The sequence below is a fragment of the Sinocyclocheilus grahami genome, unplaced genomic scaffold (genome assembly GCF_001515645.1).
Source record: "Sinocyclocheilus grahami isolate Dianchi unplaced genomic scaffold, SAMN03320097.WGS_v1.1 scaffold166.1, whole genome shotgun sequence".
NCBI lineage: Eukaryota > Metazoa > Chordata > Actinopteri > Cypriniformes > Cyprinidae > Sinocyclocheilus > Sinocyclocheilus grahami.
Window position 1 is genome coordinate 544,731 of NW_015505345.1, and position 21,811 is coordinate 566,541.

Consider the following 21,811-nt stretch of genomic DNA (forward strand, 5'->3'; position numbering starts at 1 on the left):
TGTTCTTAAATTAATATCTAAAAAAATATATATATATATATATATATATATATATATATATATATATATATATATGATAATTTTTTGTTCACAGAGTGCTTGCATTTTTTCTCAATATATTATTCATGTCCATTTTTGTCATTTAGAAAAGTGAATGGAAGAAGAAATTACAGGAAGCACAGAACAGACACCGACAGGAGAAAGAAGAGGCAAGTCTTTCTAGTATTGCACTGTCTGGGCATTATGAGTGTATTTAACATTTAGTTTATTTAATATTAAGTTTTTGTTTAAGTTAAAATATGTTTAAAGAAATTTTTGAATTCTAATTAAAAAAATTATAACTGTATGAGTTATACAGAGCTTATTTGTTAAATAAGAACTATGAAGGGAACAAAATTACATTTAAAATGGACTTACCGTGTAATTAGACAAACCTCTGATGATTTCCTGAATTTATTCAAATGCAGATATAAATAATTTTAAGATTGCTACAGATACAGGTATTGGCTCTGCTGCAGACCCCTATGGGCAACATATTGGAACACTCTTATCATGTCTGTGATTTGTATGTGTGTGTTACAGCTGAAGAGTGAGAATGCCAGGCTTGTGAAGGCCTTGTCTGTGGAGAAGAACTCTGGCTCCAGTCTGCAGAAACTTCAGCAGCAGGTTGTCTCTCTCTCTTCTCAGCTGAGCCAGAAGGACAGACTCATCAAATCTCAGGAGGAGAAGGTTGGTTATTTAATTCACAATTACAAACAGTGGATGAAAGATAGCTATAAAACCATGCTCTTGTCAGAAAATGTTACCTTACTAGTGAAGTGCCACTAGAAGCATCAAACAGAATTGCAAAAATAATGTTTACAGAATCCCCATCCCATCTGCTTTGTTCGGATAACCAAGTCAGTTACATGCTAAAAAAGTTTATTGCAAGCCATTCTGTAAAAATAAGCACCAGTGTTTACACTCTTTGGAGAACCTATAAACCTATAGTTGTCTCTACTTATTAAGCTGTGATGTTATTTTTAAAGTATTTAAAAATGACACACTTCACCTTTAACTCATATAATAACACATAATTAGATTGACGCGATTGTAGTTATTGCAAAATGATCTGCTGATGTCTTGATTCTTGAACACTAATAATCTTTCTTATTGATGCTTCACCAGATTAAAAAGTTGTTAGTCTCAGGTAATGAATTATAGCTGGCATTTATGGACTTACTCATTGCATGATTACATAAAATATTGTTGCTTTGAATCGAATTTAGTGTGGTTTGACCCATTTTTGTCTCTCATTTGGTAGCTCCAGTGGTTTTGCAAAAAGCCCAAGATGCTCCTGAGGAACCAGAGGAGGAAGATGAAGAGAGTGTGTGGTTCAGTAGTTTCTAACCACAGTACATACTGTACATACACACACCAATCATGCCATGATGTACATTATTAAAACAAAATTTGCATGCACCTTCAGGCATGGAGGATTCAGATGAAGCCCAGTGGAAGGTTCTAAAGTTACATAAAGGAAAGTCAGAGCTGATGAAAGCGTCTAGACCTATTCTAGAAGAATCACTGGAGGAGAAACTGGAGAATATGGGACTGCGGAAGGTACAGATTGACTCAAACAAGCATCAGTATTAACATTTAAGGCATAAAACACTAAATGAAACAGTCAGTATTTTAGGAAACATAGCATGATTTAAGTTAAACTGTAGGAATGATAGTCTGATCATTGACATACTGTACAATCCAACTACTAAACTAAAGAACACATCTGTTGTGACACATGCAACAACAGTCGCAACAAAAACATATAAATTATGCAGCTAATTTTTTAAAAAAAGTTTAATTTTGGACTGTGGATGCATGAATATATGATGTAATTCAATAGCATTGCTCTGTGGTTGAAGTGATGATGTTTTGGCAGGGTACCAAGGGTATCTCTAAGCAAACTTTTAAGAGTCTGAGTGCTCTGTTGACTGGCCAGCGGCTGCAGAGATACAGACAGCAGCCAGACCTTCAGAACCAAACAGACAACCTGGCACGTGAGGTCATCAGGCAAGTCAAAAGCCTACAGAATAGCCAGGGGAAATTAACACCCAGCACTTTAAAACAGGGTAAGCAAATGTGTTATTTATCATGCCACCAGACTACCCATTTATCAAGTCAGTTCCATTTGGTTGCTACTATTCTGAACCAAGATCAGTCATTCTTATATATTTGTTTTAGGGGGAAAGAAACATTCAACCCTAGTGAAGGAAAAAAGCCTCCGATCCAGGGAGGACTCAAAGTCATCCATTCAGAGGGCCAAGAGCCAGCAGCCACAAGCACTTATTCCAACACCCCCACGTTATTTCCGGGTCCAATACATTGGTTTCTGTGCACGTCAGTAAGCCCACAACCCCCTATTCCCCCCCCCCCCCCCCCCCCCACGCTCCAATGCACCTCAGAATCAGACTCCAAAAACACAGCCAAAAAAGAATGGGTAGGCTATACTTTCTTATAAAATTGGTAAATGTTCACTATTCAGAGACATATGAAATAGAAGGTTGAGATGTCAAGCTGTTTTTAACTATACTTAATATTACCTTATCAGTATATGTTTTTAATGAGTATATTTTTCTTTGTTAGCACACCACCTTTCAGTTCAGATGAGGATGAGTCAGTTGAGGACAGTGCCTATATCACCAGCTCACGGGGCAGGCCTTCCCCTTCCGTGCGCCTTGTCCAATCAGGATCACTGCTGAACCCAACAGCTGAGCCTGATTGGACAGACAGTGAACTGTCAGAGGCTTCTGACACACCCAAACTCCACAAAAGTCCCAATGCACATGGTGAGCAAATGCCAAAGTCCTCTGTTTATTTATTTTAATTCCTTTATTTGGAATTAGTCTGAATACTGAATATATTTAATATAGATATGTTCACAGCCCTCAGTCATCTATATCATTTTGCCAAAATAGAGTGCTGCAGTGAGGATATTTTTGTAGGTGAAAACACCCTGGAAGTTATCATCGCCCTGGTTCCCTATACAAAAAACCCAATGAATTATATTGTTGATTATTGCAAACAATAAGCTCTGTGACCAACAAAAGTTTATGATTCTTACAAGATTTGTTAATCATGATAATCTTAATAAATGAACAACTTTTAAGAATTTTGAACCCTAAATACAATCATCAGACGTGAAAAGCTAAACCTAGACTAGCTAGACTTCAACAACTATTTAGTCAACATTTTCGACAACTCGATCTTTCAGTCTTTATTAAAAAAAACACACATTTTAATATTTTCCATTAATATTTCAGTTAGAATCGTTTGCAAACTCAAACTATTCTATAATGCTAACTTGTTTCTGGGTTTTGGTCAAAAGTTCATCATACCTGCAGCACAGAACAAAAAAACAGAATAGACAGATATTTTTTTAAAATGCCAGCTGTAGAACTTCCAACTTCCTGTGGGATGTAGACATTTTAATTTTAAAAATAGTTTAGTCTTACTTTATTAGTCAGTTAAAATGAATGTTTTTTGATCGCAGGTTCTGTTGTCCAAACACTGACAAGAAGTTTGGAAAGACAGCTAAGCACACCAATCAAAAAGCTTGTGGGTGGGACTAGAGTTCTGCCCCCATCCAGCCCCTCCCCTCGCCCTGCCATTGTAAAACAGAGAGCGGTAAAAAAAAAACACACACACACATTCTCACATATCTCATATATTCTCAAGTCATTTACATTGCTGTTAAAATCTTGCAGCAGAAATATAATTAGTTTTTGAACATTGCCTTCAGTTTAAGACTGGAAAGCTTTGTAATATACCTGTCTTCTAGCTGTCTGATGAGGAGAGTGACTTGGAGCTGTCCTCCATAAAAGAGCTAACAGCCAACCGTGCAGGAGTACACAAAAGTTCAGAGGTCGGCGGGACCTCAGGGACCAGTGCGTGGAGTTCTGTGGCCAGTAGACCAGGAGCGTGGTGAAGTGTGATGTGACCTTCAAATAAAGGCATGTTTTCATTCCAAACAGTTATAAAGGATGCTTTAGGAAATTAGTGAAATAATTAATATTTGAAATAAATATGATTCTGATATTGAAGACTATCTATTAATCATAAACATATGAGAGAAATTTGGGCAAATAATTATATACAGTAGTAAGTTAAATGTGCTAAAAATGTGATCAGAATTGTGACGTTACACATTTACAGATTTTTGGTTACAGATTAATAATGTGTACTTTAATTTTTCTTTGCCTGATCATGGGCAGAGCTTTTCCATCTTTTTCACATTAAACTGTTGTAAATTTAAATTTGACAATTCATTTTCATGAGTGCAGATACATTCCATGCTCGTTTCAGCTATAATAATGCCATCAAGCAGTATTACTAGCTGACACGAGCATGTACTGATTCAGCACTCATGAAAATGAATTGTCAAGTCATTTCATATTTTTCACATTCTGATACATTTGAGTTTTTTCCCCCTCAACACAATGTTCCAAAATATTTAATATCTTTAGTTGTTTAGGAAGCACTACATGAATGAAGGAAGCAGGATACTAAATGACATTCACACCAAGAACGATAACTTTAGAGATAACTGTAATGATAAATATATTAGCATCCACACCAATAGACAATAATGTTCTGTTTATTATTATAAGCATGCTGCAGTTACATGCTCAAGCTCTTTAAACTCAGATGGATTCTGATTGGCTGTGATGTTTTTATTTTTCATCAGCTGGGGAAGAAAAACAGTTCTGAGAGTGATTTCAACAATATATTATCATTATATTTTGGTGTGTACTTCCTTATTCTCATATAAGTTGAACGATTATTTCAACTATAGTTAGTAGTAATCTTTATAGATTTCATTTGTTTTAAAGCAAGGCATGATCATGCTGGTAGCAGTGGTAGAAATAACTTCAGTAAAATCAAACAGTAGCTAATGAGAAAATATTGTGAAATAATGTTTGCCACACTGTAAATAAAAAAAGATTATTGAAGTACATTTTACAATAAAATATTATTTTGTTTTCTACTTTAAATGTTCACGGTAATTGCCATTTCTGTAATTGCTTGTGAAATTCATGAGCAAATTCTAAGTGTAAATTGTTTCAAAGTAAATCCTACACCAATTTTTTTATTATTTATTTTTTAGTGGTTTGCAACAAGTGAGGTAGCTGTAAGTTCTGACCAAAAATAAAAAGCGACCACGCAGGCTACAGTCCCCACAATAGCCTGGCTGCATGTTCTTATCTCTTGGTCAACAGAGTTGGGTTCCTTGCCATTCTTATCAGCACACATTCATCTCAGAATGAGATTAAATGTTGAATCACACCCCTCTCCGTTTCTCACCCGGCAGCGCACAACCTGCCTTCCTACCGCTCTTTCAGCAGCGGCCTGACGATTGTTTGTCCTATTTTACACCGTGACCTAGAATGGCTTGCATCCTCATAAAGAGACATAAAGGTTCCTGGCCTTTAAATTCTGTCTGTGCCTCTGAGCTCTGATAGCCTGAGCAGCTGCAATCATTGTGGACCCTCCATTAGCGAAGTCTCGGAGAAAAGAACCTGAGCCGCGCAGTGTTGGCCAAGATGAAAGACTCTCCAGGGAAAATGGTGACAAATAGGGTGCCATTTACAGCCTTTTACCCATGGTTACCTGGCTTACTTCCTCTGAAACTCTTCCTCACTAACCACTAGATTGATGCCTAATTGCTATTACAGCTCAGCTGCCACTAGAGGGCGCAGTGTGTACAGAATAAGCCGCTTGTATCACAGCAGGAAACAAATTTGCAGAGCACTTGATAAGAGTGTTTCTTTTCATTCTCCGAGGCCCCAAGCGGAAACAGTTTGTTTGTACTTCTCAACAAGCCTTGAGGATTTCGCACTGAATGTGGGCCAGTCAAGAAGAGGACAATTAGGATTTTTACCCACATTTCACACTCGAAATAAGTGTTGAAACAGTCAATCCATAGTTCCTCACAATCGTCTATGTCCTTGTTCTTTATCTTCTGTCCATCCCGAAGCTCCATAATGCCAGCGCTGCCGCTTTCAGCCGACAGACAGAGGATTTCAAATCCTCCAAGATGAACGCCCGGGGGCCCCGGCTTCAATGAGCAGCATCCACTAATACGCAACACCAAGCAGACGATACAACACCCAGCTAGGCTCTCGCAGAAAGAAGCGCGAATTCAAGCGACATTGAAATTGTTTTTTGTTCTAACACAGAGGAAACACAGATGTTAGAAACTGACATGGTCCCATAAGTGCTGGGCAGGCTCAAGTTCTCCGAAAAAGGCTTCAGGATGCTGGATGAAAATCAAGACCTTTTCTCTATTACCGATAACTGGACTTAATGCGTTGACCCCCGGGTCAGAGCCTCACAGATAGTGAGGTCACAGGGTGAATTTATTTAAGACGCATGGCTCTTCGTCCTTACCGGGAAACATAAACTCACTCTAGAGATCAGCAACATTGTATCGTCAAAATAGCTTGCAAGCACAGTCACGAGTAGGTCTGAAGCTGCTTTCCATTACACAGGAATGAAGAATCACTTGACAAGTGAGTTGAGGGTGGAGATTCCTCCAGGAAGGCAGAGGTCCCCTGCAATTGAAGGATGGGCCCAAACTTTGCAGATTCCAGAGCCATTAACCAATCAGGTCTGGCAATATGGTGTGACAGAGTGAGCACATCATGGGCCGCTGCGACTCACATCCGTTATGCATTGAGACTGGCCAGATCTAAATTAGAGAGCCAATTAACTCTGCTAATAGCCCTCTCCAATTTAATCTGGGAGACAATGGGGGATTGAAGACGATGCTTTATTAAAGACGGGAGCTCACACAATATCCTCTTTCTGCTACGATTCGGAGGGCCTCCACTCGCTGCCTTGTTTTTACTTCAATTAGCCCACTGCCTCCCATGATTAAGTGCCTATAATTATTTTTCAATTAAGGCTTTGATCTGCAGTGTACTGTATACAGCTTCTTGGCACGACAGAAAGAATGAGGATGAGACAGTGAATTTGTTCCCTTTCTGTTTGGCGTTGATGGGGGTGCGGGAGAGATTATGTTTGCAGCGAGAACCCTCTGGGACGGACACTTCCTCTGTGCAAAAGCTGATGAAAGCGCAGCTCGGATTTAGTACGGGCTTTAAAGTTGGCGTTTCTTGAAATTTCCAGGTTTGAGTTTATTCGGGAATATGAATCATGCTAATAAGAGTATGTAGCTCGGTGGTCGTATAGCGCACATGCCTCGCAAATTGCAGGTCCTGGTTCAGTCCCTGGCATCTCTATGACAATACTCATCACTTGCAGTAAATTGGACTGTCCCGATTAGCAACTAATCCTGAATACACAGCACTCGCAAACTGCAGCAGGGAAGGTGATGTAACTCACTGGAAAGGTTGATGCTTTGAACTGTAAATCGCTTTGGATAAAATGTGTTAAATGTTAAATGACAAGTGACCAATAAATGTGTGCAGATTTTTAGCCAAGGAAAAATAGCTTCTGGTCTCTGAATGTTTAAAGATACAAAAAGGCTTAAGGAAAATCGTTTTAATATGATTTATATGTTAATTGCATAAATGGATACATTACACAGTGCATATATAAATGAAATAACCAATCTCAACAACAGACTGAGGCACACACATAACATGTTCATGGACATTTTTTTAACAATCAATCGTCATCAATATTTTGAATTGAAAATTTAATATTTTAGATAAAAAACGTATATTGTATGTTAATGTATAAGGGAAAGTTTTTCATAATTTTAAACAGGTTCTGATTTTAAATAGCCCTTTAATTTGATAAAAATACAAAGTACAAATGCCATTTAGTCTCCCAAAAATTAAGCAAGTGTATAATTTACAGTAATGTTAAAAATCACCAAGCACAAATGTGTACATTTGTTAATTATTTAGATTATTATTTTACATGACTTCAAGTCAACTGCTACATTACAGGAATAAAAATAGCTAAAAAAAAACAAAGCTCTTCTGGTTATTTGGTGTAAGTTTTAATAAATGTAATATTACAAGTTGGTTTCTAATGCCTGATGAGAACTATTGTATTTTTTTTCAAATACGCCAAAAATAAAATTTTACAATAAAATAAAATACAATAAAAATCAAACAGTCAATAAATCATGGCACAAGAACCCAAGACAATTTGTAGAGTTGGGTTGATGCATGTACTGTATATTAAAACCACTGCACAGAGGTAGATTTATACAACAGTGCTCTTTCCTTCTTTCCTTGTCACACCAAAAATACAAAAATATCCATACCACGATGAAATGCAAACATGTACTGAATTCCATACAAATCTACAATAATCTTTAAATTACACACACACACACACACACACACACACACACACACACACACACACACACACACACACACACACACACACACACCTTCCCCACACTTCAGTGATTTAATCTTAGCTCTTTATCAAGATGTTTTTGTTACTGCCTCAACAGTTTTCCAATGAATTCTCTTCAGGTTTCTACAAACTGCTGTGTGTTTCACTAGCGGCTATGTGGGTGAGATTTACAGGGTGGCACTGAAGGGGTACTTAAGCTTTCGTGGGGTCACATACGACAAAAAAAAAAGTTGGGAAACACTAAGTTAAGCGTGTGTCCTCTATACCTCCACACTGAATCAGCCTTCCTCTGCTGAGTTACCTGTGCTGGAGGTGATCAAAGAGAGGAGGCTGTGCCGAGCTGGATGACAGGCCGGGCTAATTATCAGTATAGCTGCAGGGATTTGAAGCGATCAGTGAGGAGGGACGGCATTCATGGGGCGGTGTGGTAGTGACAGCTTCCTTTGTGTGAGAAGCTTTAACTACTAGGCCTCACCACACCCTCCAGGCCCATTCTGACATCATGGTGCAGAGTTATGAAGAAGAGCAGAAGGGAAACACTGGCCATTGACAGGGGACGGTTTCAACATCGCCAAAGGTTCTGTGAGTGAGAGAACAGCCATATATTTAAGTTAGAGAGACAGATAAGTAGTGACACAATAGGTGGGGTTTAGCTAGAGTAGTTATGTGGTTACAGATATGGGAGTTAAGACCTCAGGTAACAGTGAAGAAAAGAAAAGGAGAGATTAAAAAAAAGAAACGTTCAAAGCCTCTGGTTTTAACACAAAGCCAGAAACAGGGTGCGTCAGCATTCCAATACCTGCCTTCATTCAGAAAATAATAACTGCCTGCAGAGGTGAACAGGTTTCTGGTTCACACTGAGGTTGATGGTGGTTGATATTTGTAAGGCCCAACACCCCAAATCCTCTTGTCAGTGTGCTATTGAGAACTTTGTATCTTTAAAGAACTGATTTTTTTCTTCAAGGCATTGCAAAGAAACCCTGAGCTGGTGTTTCAGCTAGAGATTTAGTCAAATCCAAATGGTTAGACGAAGGCCATCTTTAGGAACTATGTAATATTTTAATAAAAAGGTATACACACAATACTGATTTTAAAGACAGGTTCTATCAAGAGAAGCTATTATATATAATGACAGAATAATAATTATATTCATAATACAGTTTTTACAATCATTTTTTGCACTAATAACAGAACCTTGATGTCATTTTTCAAAACACAACACTTTTTCCAAATGCTTGGATACAATACACATGAACCAAATATCTTTTGTTCACTGAACTAAAATAACGGGTTCAAAATGACAAAACTTAACATCAAAGTATTACTATTTCGAAATACAACGCACACATTACATCTGAATTGAGTGTCTATTCATTTCACTACAATGATCTAACTATCAATTGATACAACTGCTCAAAATGTAGAGTTGCAAACTGTTGTAAACTGTTGCATTACTCTTGAAGCATAGTTTTTATGGAAAATGATGAACAATATTAAATGTTTAGATTATGAAAGTGAAGCAACTGAGTATGTTCAGGTATGATCAGTTTCAAGATGTCTGTTGTTGGGAGAAAAAAACAAACCCCAAAAATTCTATATCATTGTTATCAGTATTTGTTTTTCCTACAATACTGTAAATATCTTTTTAGAGGGTGATAGAGCTGGAAGCTGATGAAAGCCATTCATATTTTTGGATGAGGCAGGCTTTAACTTGGCCATGCCTCATGGAGGCACAAACATGGAGGAGAGGTTGAGAGCCCAGCGGTTGAGAGGGGCCCAGAACGATGTTCCCACAGCAAAATCAGTGCAATGGGCCCAGAATTCCTAACAACAGCACTGAGTTCAATTATGGTTTCAGGGCCCATCCACAGTTTATCACCTTGTATTTACACCCATACTCCATTTTCCTTACTGTAACCCAACTGAAGAATTTTTCTCAACATGGAGGTGGAAGGTTCACAATTATAGGCACCCTCACAAACAAGTCACACTTCTCCAGGCCATGGATGATGCGTGCAATGACATCACAGGAGACCAATGTCAGGCCTATTTTTGCCATGTCAGAAGATTTTTTTCCAAGATTTTAGCTTATGAAAACATACATTATGATGTGGCCAAAAACCTGTGGCCAAATTCACAAGACAGGCTTGATAAAAACATAGAAGTGCAGTGAGTGACATTTTACTGTAGTCCTACTGTATTTTTTTCTTATCTTTTTTTCTCTATTTTTTTTCCTATTTCAAGTTTTTTGAAAAACCTGCTGTGAGTTATTTCATCAATAAGTTTCAAAATTTGTTTAATGATTCCAGTGTCTGTACTTTTCTCTCTAGTCTATTACAATGATGTATGAATGTGTAGAACCAAAATGAAAGCTACATCATGTGTTTTGAACAAGTATATTTAATGATTGTACTAACAACTAAAAAGTGAAACTATGGGTATCTTGTGTGTGGGTGATCTAAAGTAATGTTCCTATGATATTTCATAATAAATTAGTTTTTGGAACCAATGCTTCTGCAAATGCAAGGCTTCTTTAAAGATATGAACGCGGTATGCAAAGTTTTTAACATTGGACAGCCTGTGCTATAAATAATGTTTTGAGTTTTGTGTCTAGAGTTTTGAAAAATGACATGAAGGTTCTGTTATTAGTGCAAAAATGATTGTAAAAAACTAATAAATCTTCTGCTGAATAGAATACTATTAGACATTTAATATATATACTATACATTTTATATGACAGTAAAATATAGCATGTAACAAAAGATGTCTATTTAAAATAAATCCTGTTCTTCTGAACTTTCCATTAAGCAAAAAATCCTGGATATAATGAAAATAAATATTTATTGGGCACCAAATCAGCATATTAGAATTATTTCTGAAGGATCATGTGACACTGAAGATCGGAGTAATTGCTGCTGAAATTTTTTGCTTAAAAATATGTTAAATTATTTTAAATTGTAATTATTCTTCACAATATTACTGTTTTGATTGTATTTTTGATCAAATCAGTGCAGCCTTTCTGAGCACTTCTTTCCAATAAATAAATAAATAAATCTTGCCGACCTCAAACTTTTAAACAGTTGAATATGTCATGATTATGACAAAATTTAAGGCTGCCCTGTTGATACATCATCACATAACCTTTGGTGAGCATAAGAAATTTTGGTAACACATTAGGATTGTGGACCAATTCTCAGTATTAACTAGTTGCTTATTCGCAAAGCATATTGGCCTTTTGATTAGTACTTATAAAGCACGTATTAATGCCTCATTCTGCATGACCATATTTTAGATCCCTTAATCCTATACCCCACATCTAAACTTAACAATTACCTACTATTAATAAGCAGCAAATTAGGAATTTATTGAGGCAAGTTAAGTTAATAGGCAGTTAGTGAGAACTGGTCCTCAATCTAAAGTGTGACTGAAACATCTTTCAAAAATATAAAAAACTGTACCACCCACAACATTTTTATTGTATTTATATTTTAAATGTTATATGTATATACAATATTTAAAAAAAAAAATGTTGTTAAAGACAAACTTGCCATGTTACTAAGGAATGTCAATTTATGTAGGTTAGACAAATACAAATGAGATAACTCTGTACGTTCCTTTTCATGTCTTAAAAAGAAATATCTTTGGTGTTATCAAGTGCACTCTTTAGCACAAGGATATAAACATCTAGCCATGCATCTGTGCTATTTTATACACATATAAAGGAGAAGACATCTATAAGAGAGAACATGAAATATGATGAAATATACTTCAACAGCACCCCTATTAGATGCCCTTTAGAAATGACAGTATAAAGCCTTATTTATAACATCTTGGAGAGAATTTCTCACCAACCAGCCTTTTCTATGGATCTGATGAAAAGAGCCACTTAAAACCATCAGGTAGTTGCCAAATGCGAGCAACGTTACATATGCTTTAATGGCATGGCATCATCTAACATGAATATAGCCAACGTACACAATACTACACACTGTGGTTTATTTATATCACAACCATTGTCACGTTTCACTACGGTGCGGGAGTGCGGGGCGAGGAACGAGGAGACCAGGAGTACATCAACACAGGAGATTTTAATGTCTTTAAGGGAACCAGGAAAAACACACCTAGCAGAAGAGGTTGACACATCCACAGACATTCACAATACCGGACGCCGAACTGATAACATGGAACACTACAAATTACATGATGATGGAATGACGAGACACACCTGGGATCAATAAAACAATAAACATAATTAGAACAGGAACAGGAAGAATCAAATAAGGGCATAGAAACACATGGGGAGCAAAACACACACAAAACACGGAACATAGTCTGACATTACTCCCCCTCCTGGAATGCGTGTCCCGCGCCGTAACAATTACACCAGTGAGGGGGGGTGGACGCCCTGGAGGCTGGTGCAGGACTGGGACACGGGGAATACCTCCGGGGCGGATCAGGCAGTCCAGGGTGCCATGGCGGAGCAGGCAGTTCAGGAGGCCATGGCAGTGCTGACAGTCCAGAAGGCCATGGCGTAGCAGGGAACTCAGGAGGCCATGGCGGAGCAGACAGTTCAGATGGCCATGGCAGAGTAGGGAACTCAGGAGGCCATGGCGGAGCAGGGAGCTCGGGGAGCCATGGCGGAGCAGGCAGTTCAGGAGGCCACGGCAGTGCAGACAGTCCAGAAGGCCATGGCGGAGCAGGGAACGCAGGAGGCCATGGCGGAGCAGGGAACGCAGGAGGCCATGGCGGAGCAGGGAACGCAGGAGGCCATGGCGGAGCAGGGAACGCAGGAGGCCATGGCGGAGCAGGGAACTCAGGAGGCCATGGCGGAGCAGACAGTTCCGAAGGCCATGGCGGAGTAGTGAACTCAGGAGGCCATGGCGGAGCAGGGAGCTCGGGGAGTCTGGCCTCGGCACTCGGCCCTGCAAACTCGGGGACAGGAGCCCTCACTGGGCTAAACTCGGGAACAGGTGCCCTCACTGGGCTAGACTCAGGGACTGGAACCCTCTCTGGGCTAAACTTGGGGACAGCAGCCCTCCATGGGCTAAAACTCGGGATCAGGAGCCCTCTTTGGGTTGGATTCGGGGCCTGGAGCCCACACTGAAGCGAGCTCTGGGGCTGGAGCCGACACTGGAGCGAGCAATGGGGCTGGAACCGACACTGGAGTGAGCTCCGAGGCTGGAGCCGACACTGGAGCGGGCTTGAGTAAGCCACGGCCGGCGGGCTTGATTGAGGATCCTGGGGTGAGAGCGGGCTCTAGCCTGAGCTCGGGGGCTGGAGCCGGCACTGGACTCTGGTCTGGAACAGGAGCCCTCCGTGGGCTAAACTCGGGATCAGGAGCCCTCTTTGGGTTGGATTCGGGGCCTGGAGCCCACACTGAAGCGAGCTCTGGGGCTGGAGCCGACACTGGAGCGAGCTCCGAGGCTGGAGCCGACACTGGAGCGGGCTTGAGTAAGCCACGGCCGGCGGGCTTGATTGAGGATCTGCCAGCGGGCTTTACTGAGGAACCACCAGCGGGCTTGACTAAGCTACGGCCGGCTGGCTTTACTGAGGAACGGCCAGCGGACTTGACTGAGGAGCAGCCAGCGGGCTTGACTGTGGAATGGCCAGCGGAGGGTTTCCGGATCGGGATCAGAGGCTCTCCAGACACCGGATGACCGTCTCCTTCCAGTCGAGGTTGGTGGTGTCTGGGAGCTCCGTTGACTGATGGTAAGTGGCCCCGAGCCGGAACAGCATCAGGAGGGTCTCCCCATCGAGGGAGCTGGCGAGGGCGAGCAGCACGAATGCCCTCGTGTAGGTGAGCAGGTCAACATCGCGATAAACAATAAATTTATTGTTTATCGCGATAAATGATAAACATTGCTCTCCATGTTGGCGGGGAGAAACGAATAGGAAAACAAAAGACTTTCAAAACGAAAAACAAACACGGGGAGAAGGGGCGCCGCTTACTGTCACGTCCGGTATTATGTCCCATTTCACTACGGTGTGGGAGCGCTGAGCAAGGAACGAGGAGACCAGGAGTACATCAACACAGGAAATTTTAATGTCTTTAAGGGAACCAGGAAAAACACATGTAGCAGGAGATGTTGACACATCCACAGACATTCACAATAAAAGAAGATCACCGAACTGATAACATGGAACTCTATTTATACAAATGACATGACGATGGAATGATGAGACACACCTGGGATCAATAAAACAATAAACATAATTAGAACAGGAACAGGAAGAACCAAATAAGGACATGGAATCATATTGGGAGCAAAACACACACAAAACACGGAACAGAGTCTGACAACCATATTGTGACATCAAGGCTTTGAGGTATTATTTTAAACAAAAACAAAGTAAATATGAACTAAAAGCTGGAAGAGGAAAGCAAGCATAAGGAAGTAAAAGTGTATCCAAGTGAAATAAAGTAAGAGGAAGTGAGGGAGAACGAGAGATCGGAGAGCAATAATGTAATATCAGGCAAAGAAGAGAGGCTCTTTAAAGGGGAAGTAGGAATATTGGCGGCGCTTGTGCGGAGGTGAGGGGAGGGGAACGGGGTTTGGATTGTGTCTGAAACATTTTGTATGACCTCCTCTCTCTGCCATCCATCAGAACGGCTGGGTCATTATTCTAACTAGCTGGCTCTTTTCTTCTGTTGCAGGACGCCATCAGTAGCAATCTGCATGCCAATTATCGGCCAGACCCCCTGATACCCCTGGATGAAAATGATCTGTCAAAGAAAAAAAATAAGGGGAAAAAGGAAAGCGAAAAGGCTTTTGCACCATAGCCCCAATCTCTCCCCTCCCCTCATTTTCTACTCTCTCTTTCTCCTCTCTCTCTCTCTCTCCCTCACCCTCCCTGTATGGGCAGTGACAGGGCTTCCTGGAAAATTAATCTATGGAGAGTGAAGAGAGAGGGAGTAAAAAATTATAAATGTAGCTATTCTTCGTCTTCAGCCGGCTCAGCTCTCGGGCTCCGCAGGGCAGGGGGAAGTGGAGAGGGTGATAATTGCAAGAGAGAGAAGGATGATAACAAAGGGATACTCTTCTCTCCTTGAATGTTAGACTAAGGGCAAGGGCAAGTGGGCCAGCTACAGCCATCTTTAAACGCTTTGTGCCCTTCCAGGTATACTCCTTTCATTCGGCTATCAAATTACAGATGGGAATCCAACAATATGTCAATGTTCTGATTGAGCTTCAGTAAAACTTCCTCCCGACCTGCATGCGCTAAAATGTGGAGGGCCAAAATACATAATAAAGATGTCAAATAATGATGATCTCTGTACTAAATCAGCAATAAAGATCACAAGGAAAAAGTTATGGACAATGGAAAGACCAGTTTAGCTACTTTAACAGTGACGAAAAACAAAATGACCAACTTTAATGTTCACAGCAGGGGTATTGAAATGAAGTTCCAAAAAGTCAAATATTATTTTTCAAAAACAATCATGACTCACAATGTTTCAGCAGCCAGTATATTGTTTGGAGATTTCTGAAAAGATTGTCCAAAATAGCCTGTGATTCATTGTAAATTTTAGGTTGGCACCAACAATACCACAGTGTAAAAAACAATTGGAACACTTTAGATTAGAGAACAGTATTCACTATAACCTAGTTGCTTGTTAGCATACATATTACTAGAATATTGGCTGTTTATTAGTATTTATAAAGCACATATTATTGCTTTATTCTGCATGACCATATTCTAGATTCCTTAACCCTACTCATACCTAAACTACCTACTATTAATAAGCAGCAAATTAGGAGTTTATTGAGTGAAAATTGTCAAAATAGCAATTTTTGTGTAAATAGAATTTGAAAGCATTGATTCATGGTCCAGTGGGCTCATCTGATCTCAAAAGATAAGCAAGGTTTGGCTTGGTTAGTATGTGGATGGGAGACCACATTGGAATACTATGGTGCTGTAAGCATATGTTTAATGTTTTTTTGTTTTTTTATTTGGTGGATGCTTCTATCCAAAGTGACTTAGACCTAGCGCATTTGTGATATAGAGTTTATTAATTAATGTATTTCCTGGGAATAAAAACCCATGACCTTGGCGTTGCTAATGTAATGCTCGGTCACTCTTGATTTTAAGGTCCAGTTCTCGCTATTAACAAACAATTAACTACGACTTTTGCCTCAGTAAACTCCAAATGTGCTGCTTATTAATAGTTAATAATGTAGTTGTTAAGTTTAAGTATTGGGTAAGATTAGGGATGTAGAATATGGTCATGCAGAATATGTGCTTTAAGTACTAATAAACAGCCAAAATGTTAATAAAAGGCATGCTAAGCAACTAGTTAATAGTGAGAATTGGTCCCTATACTAAATTGTTACCTAATGTTCTATACTGCTTGACTACAGGATTGCTTTCCAAGCCAGTTCCTGGAGACACACTAACAGTGCAATTTTTAAAAAACTATTTCTAATCAAACACACCTGAATCAAACTCATTAGCTCGTTAGAGAATCTAAGAAATTGATGGGTCAGAAAAGGGAGACTTCTAAAATATGTTCTGTTGATTAGCCTCCAGGACGAGGGTTGGGAAAAACTGATTTAAGCCGATACTGTCCAGTGTGTTTTCCTGTCTATGGCCTGAGATACTAGGATACACTCTTAAAAATGAAGGTGCTTCACGATGCCATAGAAGAACCTTTTTGTCTAAATGGTTCCATAAAGAACCTTTAACATCTAAAGAACCTTTCTGTTTCACAAAAGTTTCTTTGTCGCAAAAGAAGGTTCTTCAGATTATAAAAAGGTAAGAAAGAGATGGTTCTTTAACAAACCTTTGAATGAATGGTTCTTTGTGGAACCAAAAATGGTTCTTCTATGGCATCGCTGTGAAGAACCTTTTAAGCACCTTTATTTTTAAGAGTGTAGATTCCCCATGACCCTAGATAAGTGATTTGCAGAATGGATGGATTCTTGGTCCAAATGGAATTAATCTGGGTTTGGATCTGCTAACTGGTGATCTCTGCATAACAACTGGGTGTTTCTGTAGCTCAAAAATAGCACTTTGCCCTACCAATGGCATGATGGGTTTGTTTCTCAAAGAATGTATGTAATGATAAAATGTATGCTTTGAATGCAAGGTAAAATGCTTTGGATGAATGTAGCTGCTAAATGAAAAAAAAAACTTTTACCAAATGTTTAATCACTGCAATAATCTGTAGGTTTCAGCACATATACAGTACCATTTTTGTCACAATATAACCGTGTTCATTCGGCCTAAAATATTGGGCAAGATGGTTGTACTGTTTTTGCGTATTGAGATTACTTGTACTTGTCTAAGTGGCTCTCCTAATCCATCAACACTCCTGTGTTACACCTGCTAAGATCAGACATTTTGCACCAGACTCCATGTAGAGTGAACATGGTCAGAGTCTTTCTGTGGTTAAGAGAGTTTAAAAGTGAAAGAGGCCATTGAAATCCTGTGTGTCAACTCATTTTCAGCATCGGGGACAGCCAGTGAAGCTAAGCCAGAGAACAGAGGCTACAGAGCTCCAGCGGAGAATCAAGTTTTCTCTGTTTCCCTTTGTGCTGCATGTGTGTGCTTTGATTAAAGAAAGAAGAGGCTCTAAGCGTGTTAAGGCCATTTTGTCCAATTGTTTTCACACCCCCGTCCATATCCTCCTGCAAAGAAAGCTTGATATAGACACTACAGTGGAGCAAAAGCAGTGTCTCTCTAACCAGGCTGATCTACCCAATCTCACAGAACAGAGCCAACACAAGTTAACCAGACAAAGCCGGAAAGGGTTTTGTAAAAAAATCTATTTCATCACGGCGTTGCTGTATTTTGTAGGAGATGAACAAAATGCAGTAGGTGTCTTGAGGAGTAGGTAGAAGTAAGTAGTGCACCTGCTCGAGACATATAACAGTTGTTAGCTTATGGAGACCAGGGTTTGAATCGTACTTGGCTTATGACCCATTCCCCCACTTTCTTCTCTGTTTCTGCTGTCCTGTAAATAAGGGCTAAATAGAAGTCTTCAGACAGACCTTGCAACTGTGTATTTCAGACAAGCCTCTGAGGTTCTTATGTCACATTAGTCTGTCTGACTGACCCAGCATGCTGTGCTATTGCCGTCAGTTTGCACTAATTTAGATACAAAGCACTGCTCGGAAATCTCTCACTATATGTGACATGCTATGGCATTCCACAAGGTATAATGACTTAAGGTATAGATAGTCTCATTTACCTTTTTACGGTAAAATTCTACAGGTGAAATGCAGTCATCTGAATAGTCAATCTGAACAATTTTAAATTTCACTTTAGGGATGCCTGAGGTGATTCAAGGATTCAAGTTAGTTTAACTTTAAACACAAATTTGCCACATTGACCAATATAGAGCTGCTTAGTTCAGGAATAATGTCTAAGTGGTGTTTCATGCATTACATCAAAATTTTGCTAACGTGACCACACCTAGGCCATGCAAAAATCACTCACGAATACACATCATCACTTGAGGTGGAGATACTGTGTAAATCAGCAACTCTGGCCCTCGAGATCCACTTTCCTGCAAAGTTTACTGTAGCTCTAACCCTAAAAAATCACCTGAAAAAGCTAATTCAAGTTTTCATGATAACTCGAAAGCTACATGCAGTCAGGTTTGATCAGAGTTGGAATTAATTCTGCAGAAAAACGGATGTCAAGGGCCAGATTTTCCCATCCCTGGGCTGCGTCTAAAATAGCATTATCTCTGAGTAGGTACTGTACCTCTTTTGCATAACTAATTACTTTGCAATCATTAAAAAATTATGTTCTTTATAGTATGAATCAAGGCCTTAAAAACCATAGACACTGAGGGGACAATAATTAGAAATGGCCAAACTGTCCCCCCAATATTTGAAATTTGTTCACTGATTTATTGCACTCCATTACACAGTGCTCTTGTTGTTAGAAAGACAAAAATCTTTAAAAGTTACATTTTCAGCCTGCTCTGTGTCAGTGGTCTAACAGCACTTGTCAATGTCAAAATAATTGATATGGCTAATCAAATCAAAGGTTTACTGTTCACAGAAGCATAGCACAAATTCCCCCCACAATGTTTAAGACATGGTAACGGCCTTGGTATGAAAGTGGGCCTGTGGCCTCATAGGATAGTAAAGTGCCCACACTGTAAAAAAAATCTGTAAAATTTACGGTAAAAAACGGCAGATGGGGTTGCGGGAATTGTACCGTAAAAAAGATGGTAGCAACGTTTTAGGTTTTACGGTTTTCACTTCTTTTTTTTAATTTACAGTTAAATACCGTAATTTCATTAATTGATATAATGTTAATATACCAACCTATTGAAGTACTAAAATCTGTTTTGTACCTTTGTAATACACTGATAACCACCAAATGCAGGTGGTGATGAGAAAGTCACATAATGAACTAAAGCCCATCACAAGCAGCAGTTTTTAAATATTAACATATATAAAAGGTGCACAGTGTTATTCACACAAACACTAAACACCATCATGGTAACACACATGAAACTGAAATAATGCAATAAACATTCATTTAACAACATTAGGTGTAACACACAACCCTAATATACAAAACTGATAAGAAAAAACTAAGAAGAAACATTGTTATTTCAACAAAAAACATCAAATTTGAAATGTAACGCAGGGAATTCTGGGAATGTCAATTTATGGTTATTCACTGCAAATTATACGGTCTTTTTCACTTCCAAAAACGATATACTACCGTAAAATTAATGTCCAATATATGTAATGTCCAATACTGTTTTTCACCATGTATAGTAGGGGAATTTACCGTTAACCATTTAACAGGTTTTTACTGTAGCATTTTTATAGTCTTTTACCGTTAAATTCATGGTCATTTTTTACAGTGTGCACTGTATGTGCACTTCAGAATCTATAGTAGGTCATAGGGGACTGTTTAATGAATAATGAGAATTTGGACATACTATATATTTCGGATGCAGCCGTGGTGTAGATTCATCCATCCGTTTTCCAAATTGCTTGTCCTCTGTAGGGTCACAGGGATGCTAGAGACTCACTTTAGCTGCAGGCAGAGGAAAACAGCTTGGACAGATGTCCACTACAGGGTGCACACACCCATCCTCACCTACAGGCAATGTGGGGGAAACCAGAGCACCCAAAGGAAACCGATACAGAAAACATACTCAGCTAGGAGTTAAACTAGGACCTTCTTTGATGCAACAGTGCTACTCACTGGACACCATGCCACCCTTACCAGGCAGATGTTTATAGTTTGTTGAGGACAGGTGTGCTGCAAGTTTTTTAAGTGACTCAACTGACCTTTTTCATATGGTAACATTTTCATTTCACACTATAAAAAGTTGAGAATATTATATAAACAGTGGGGCCAAAATTATTAGAACACTAGTATTTTCACCAGCTAAAATATGGGTTTAAGTCAGTTATTTCTATTTTTTGCTATAGTGTGTCAGTAGGAAATATCAGTTTACATTTCCAAACATTCATTTTGGCATTAATTGTAATAATCCAGTGAGATTTTTGTTTGCACAAGGAGTCTGACAACAGCCAGTGCTCCACACAGAGGTCTGATCTCATCATCATCCAGTCTGTCTGGAATGACATGAAGAACTGTGGCAACGTCTGCAACCTGCAAAGCTACCTGAAAAACTATGCGCAAGTGCATAGGGCAAAAGCTGCTTTAAACGCAAAGGATGATCACCCCAAATGTTGATTTAATTTAGTTAATAGAAGTTAATTGATAAAGAATATCTATATATGACATTGTTTTTGACAGCATTCTCATTTTACAGTGCCTAAAACTTTTAACAGTACTGTAGCTTTGCAAGTAGGTCTCTTGAAGCATCTTGGAGATGTTGATTTAGTCTGTCTCAGTTTGTTCTGTTTCTTCATGCCACTCCAGGCAGACTGGATGATGATGAGATCAGATCTTTGTGTGGAGCACTGGCTGTTGTCAGACTCCTTGTGCAAACAAAAATCGCACTGGATTATTACAATTAATGGCAAAATGAATGTTTGGAAATGTAAACTGATATTTCCTACTGACACACTACAGCAAAAGATAGAAATAACTGACTTAAAACGTCTCTTGCCTGGAGCAAATTCCAGGCACAAAACAGAAAGTGCCCGAAGATCCCCGATCCTTTTTAGTGAGGAAATAGCGAGGAGAAAGATGGTCTTGAGCCTGACCTTGACCGAAACTTCTTCTATGGGTTCAAAGGGGGCATTGCATAAGCCCTCCAGAACCACAGCCAGGTCCCATGAGGGCACCTTGGTGCGCTGTACCAGCCTCAGCCTCAGGGTGCCATGGAGGAAACGAGTGACAAGTGGGTGTCTTCCCAATGATTGACCACCCAGCATCTCGTTCCTGAAGGGGAACCATTTTTTTACCTGGTGAAAATACTAGTGTTCTAATAATTTTGGCCACCACTGTATGCTAAACATATGCAGTGAGATTTTTTCAC

At 39.5% G+C, this 21,811-nt stretch overlaps 1 protein-coding gene across 1 annotated transcript in view; it reads left to right on the forward strand.

The window, feature by feature from the left end:
* LOC107593178 (zinc finger protein DZIP1L-like) overlaps window positions 1-3,967 on the forward strand; it is an 8,968-nt gene extending 5,001 nt beyond the window's left edge. Inside the window, 10 exon segments of the mRNA XM_016282793.1 lie at window positions 147-209; window positions 583-733; window positions 1,304-1,366; window positions 1,469-1,602; window positions 1,922-2,111; window positions 2,224-2,343; window positions 2,389-2,479; window positions 2,626-2,828; window positions 3,533-3,666; window positions 3,821-3,967. Of these exon segments, the coding sequence (XP_016138279.1) occupies window positions 147-209; window positions 583-733; window positions 1,304-1,366; window positions 1,469-1,602; window positions 1,922-2,111; window positions 2,224-2,343; window positions 2,389-2,479; window positions 2,626-2,828; window positions 3,533-3,666; window positions 3,821-3,967 (1,296 nt within the window).
* The last annotated feature ends 17,844 nt before the right edge of the window (window positions 3,968-21,811 follow it).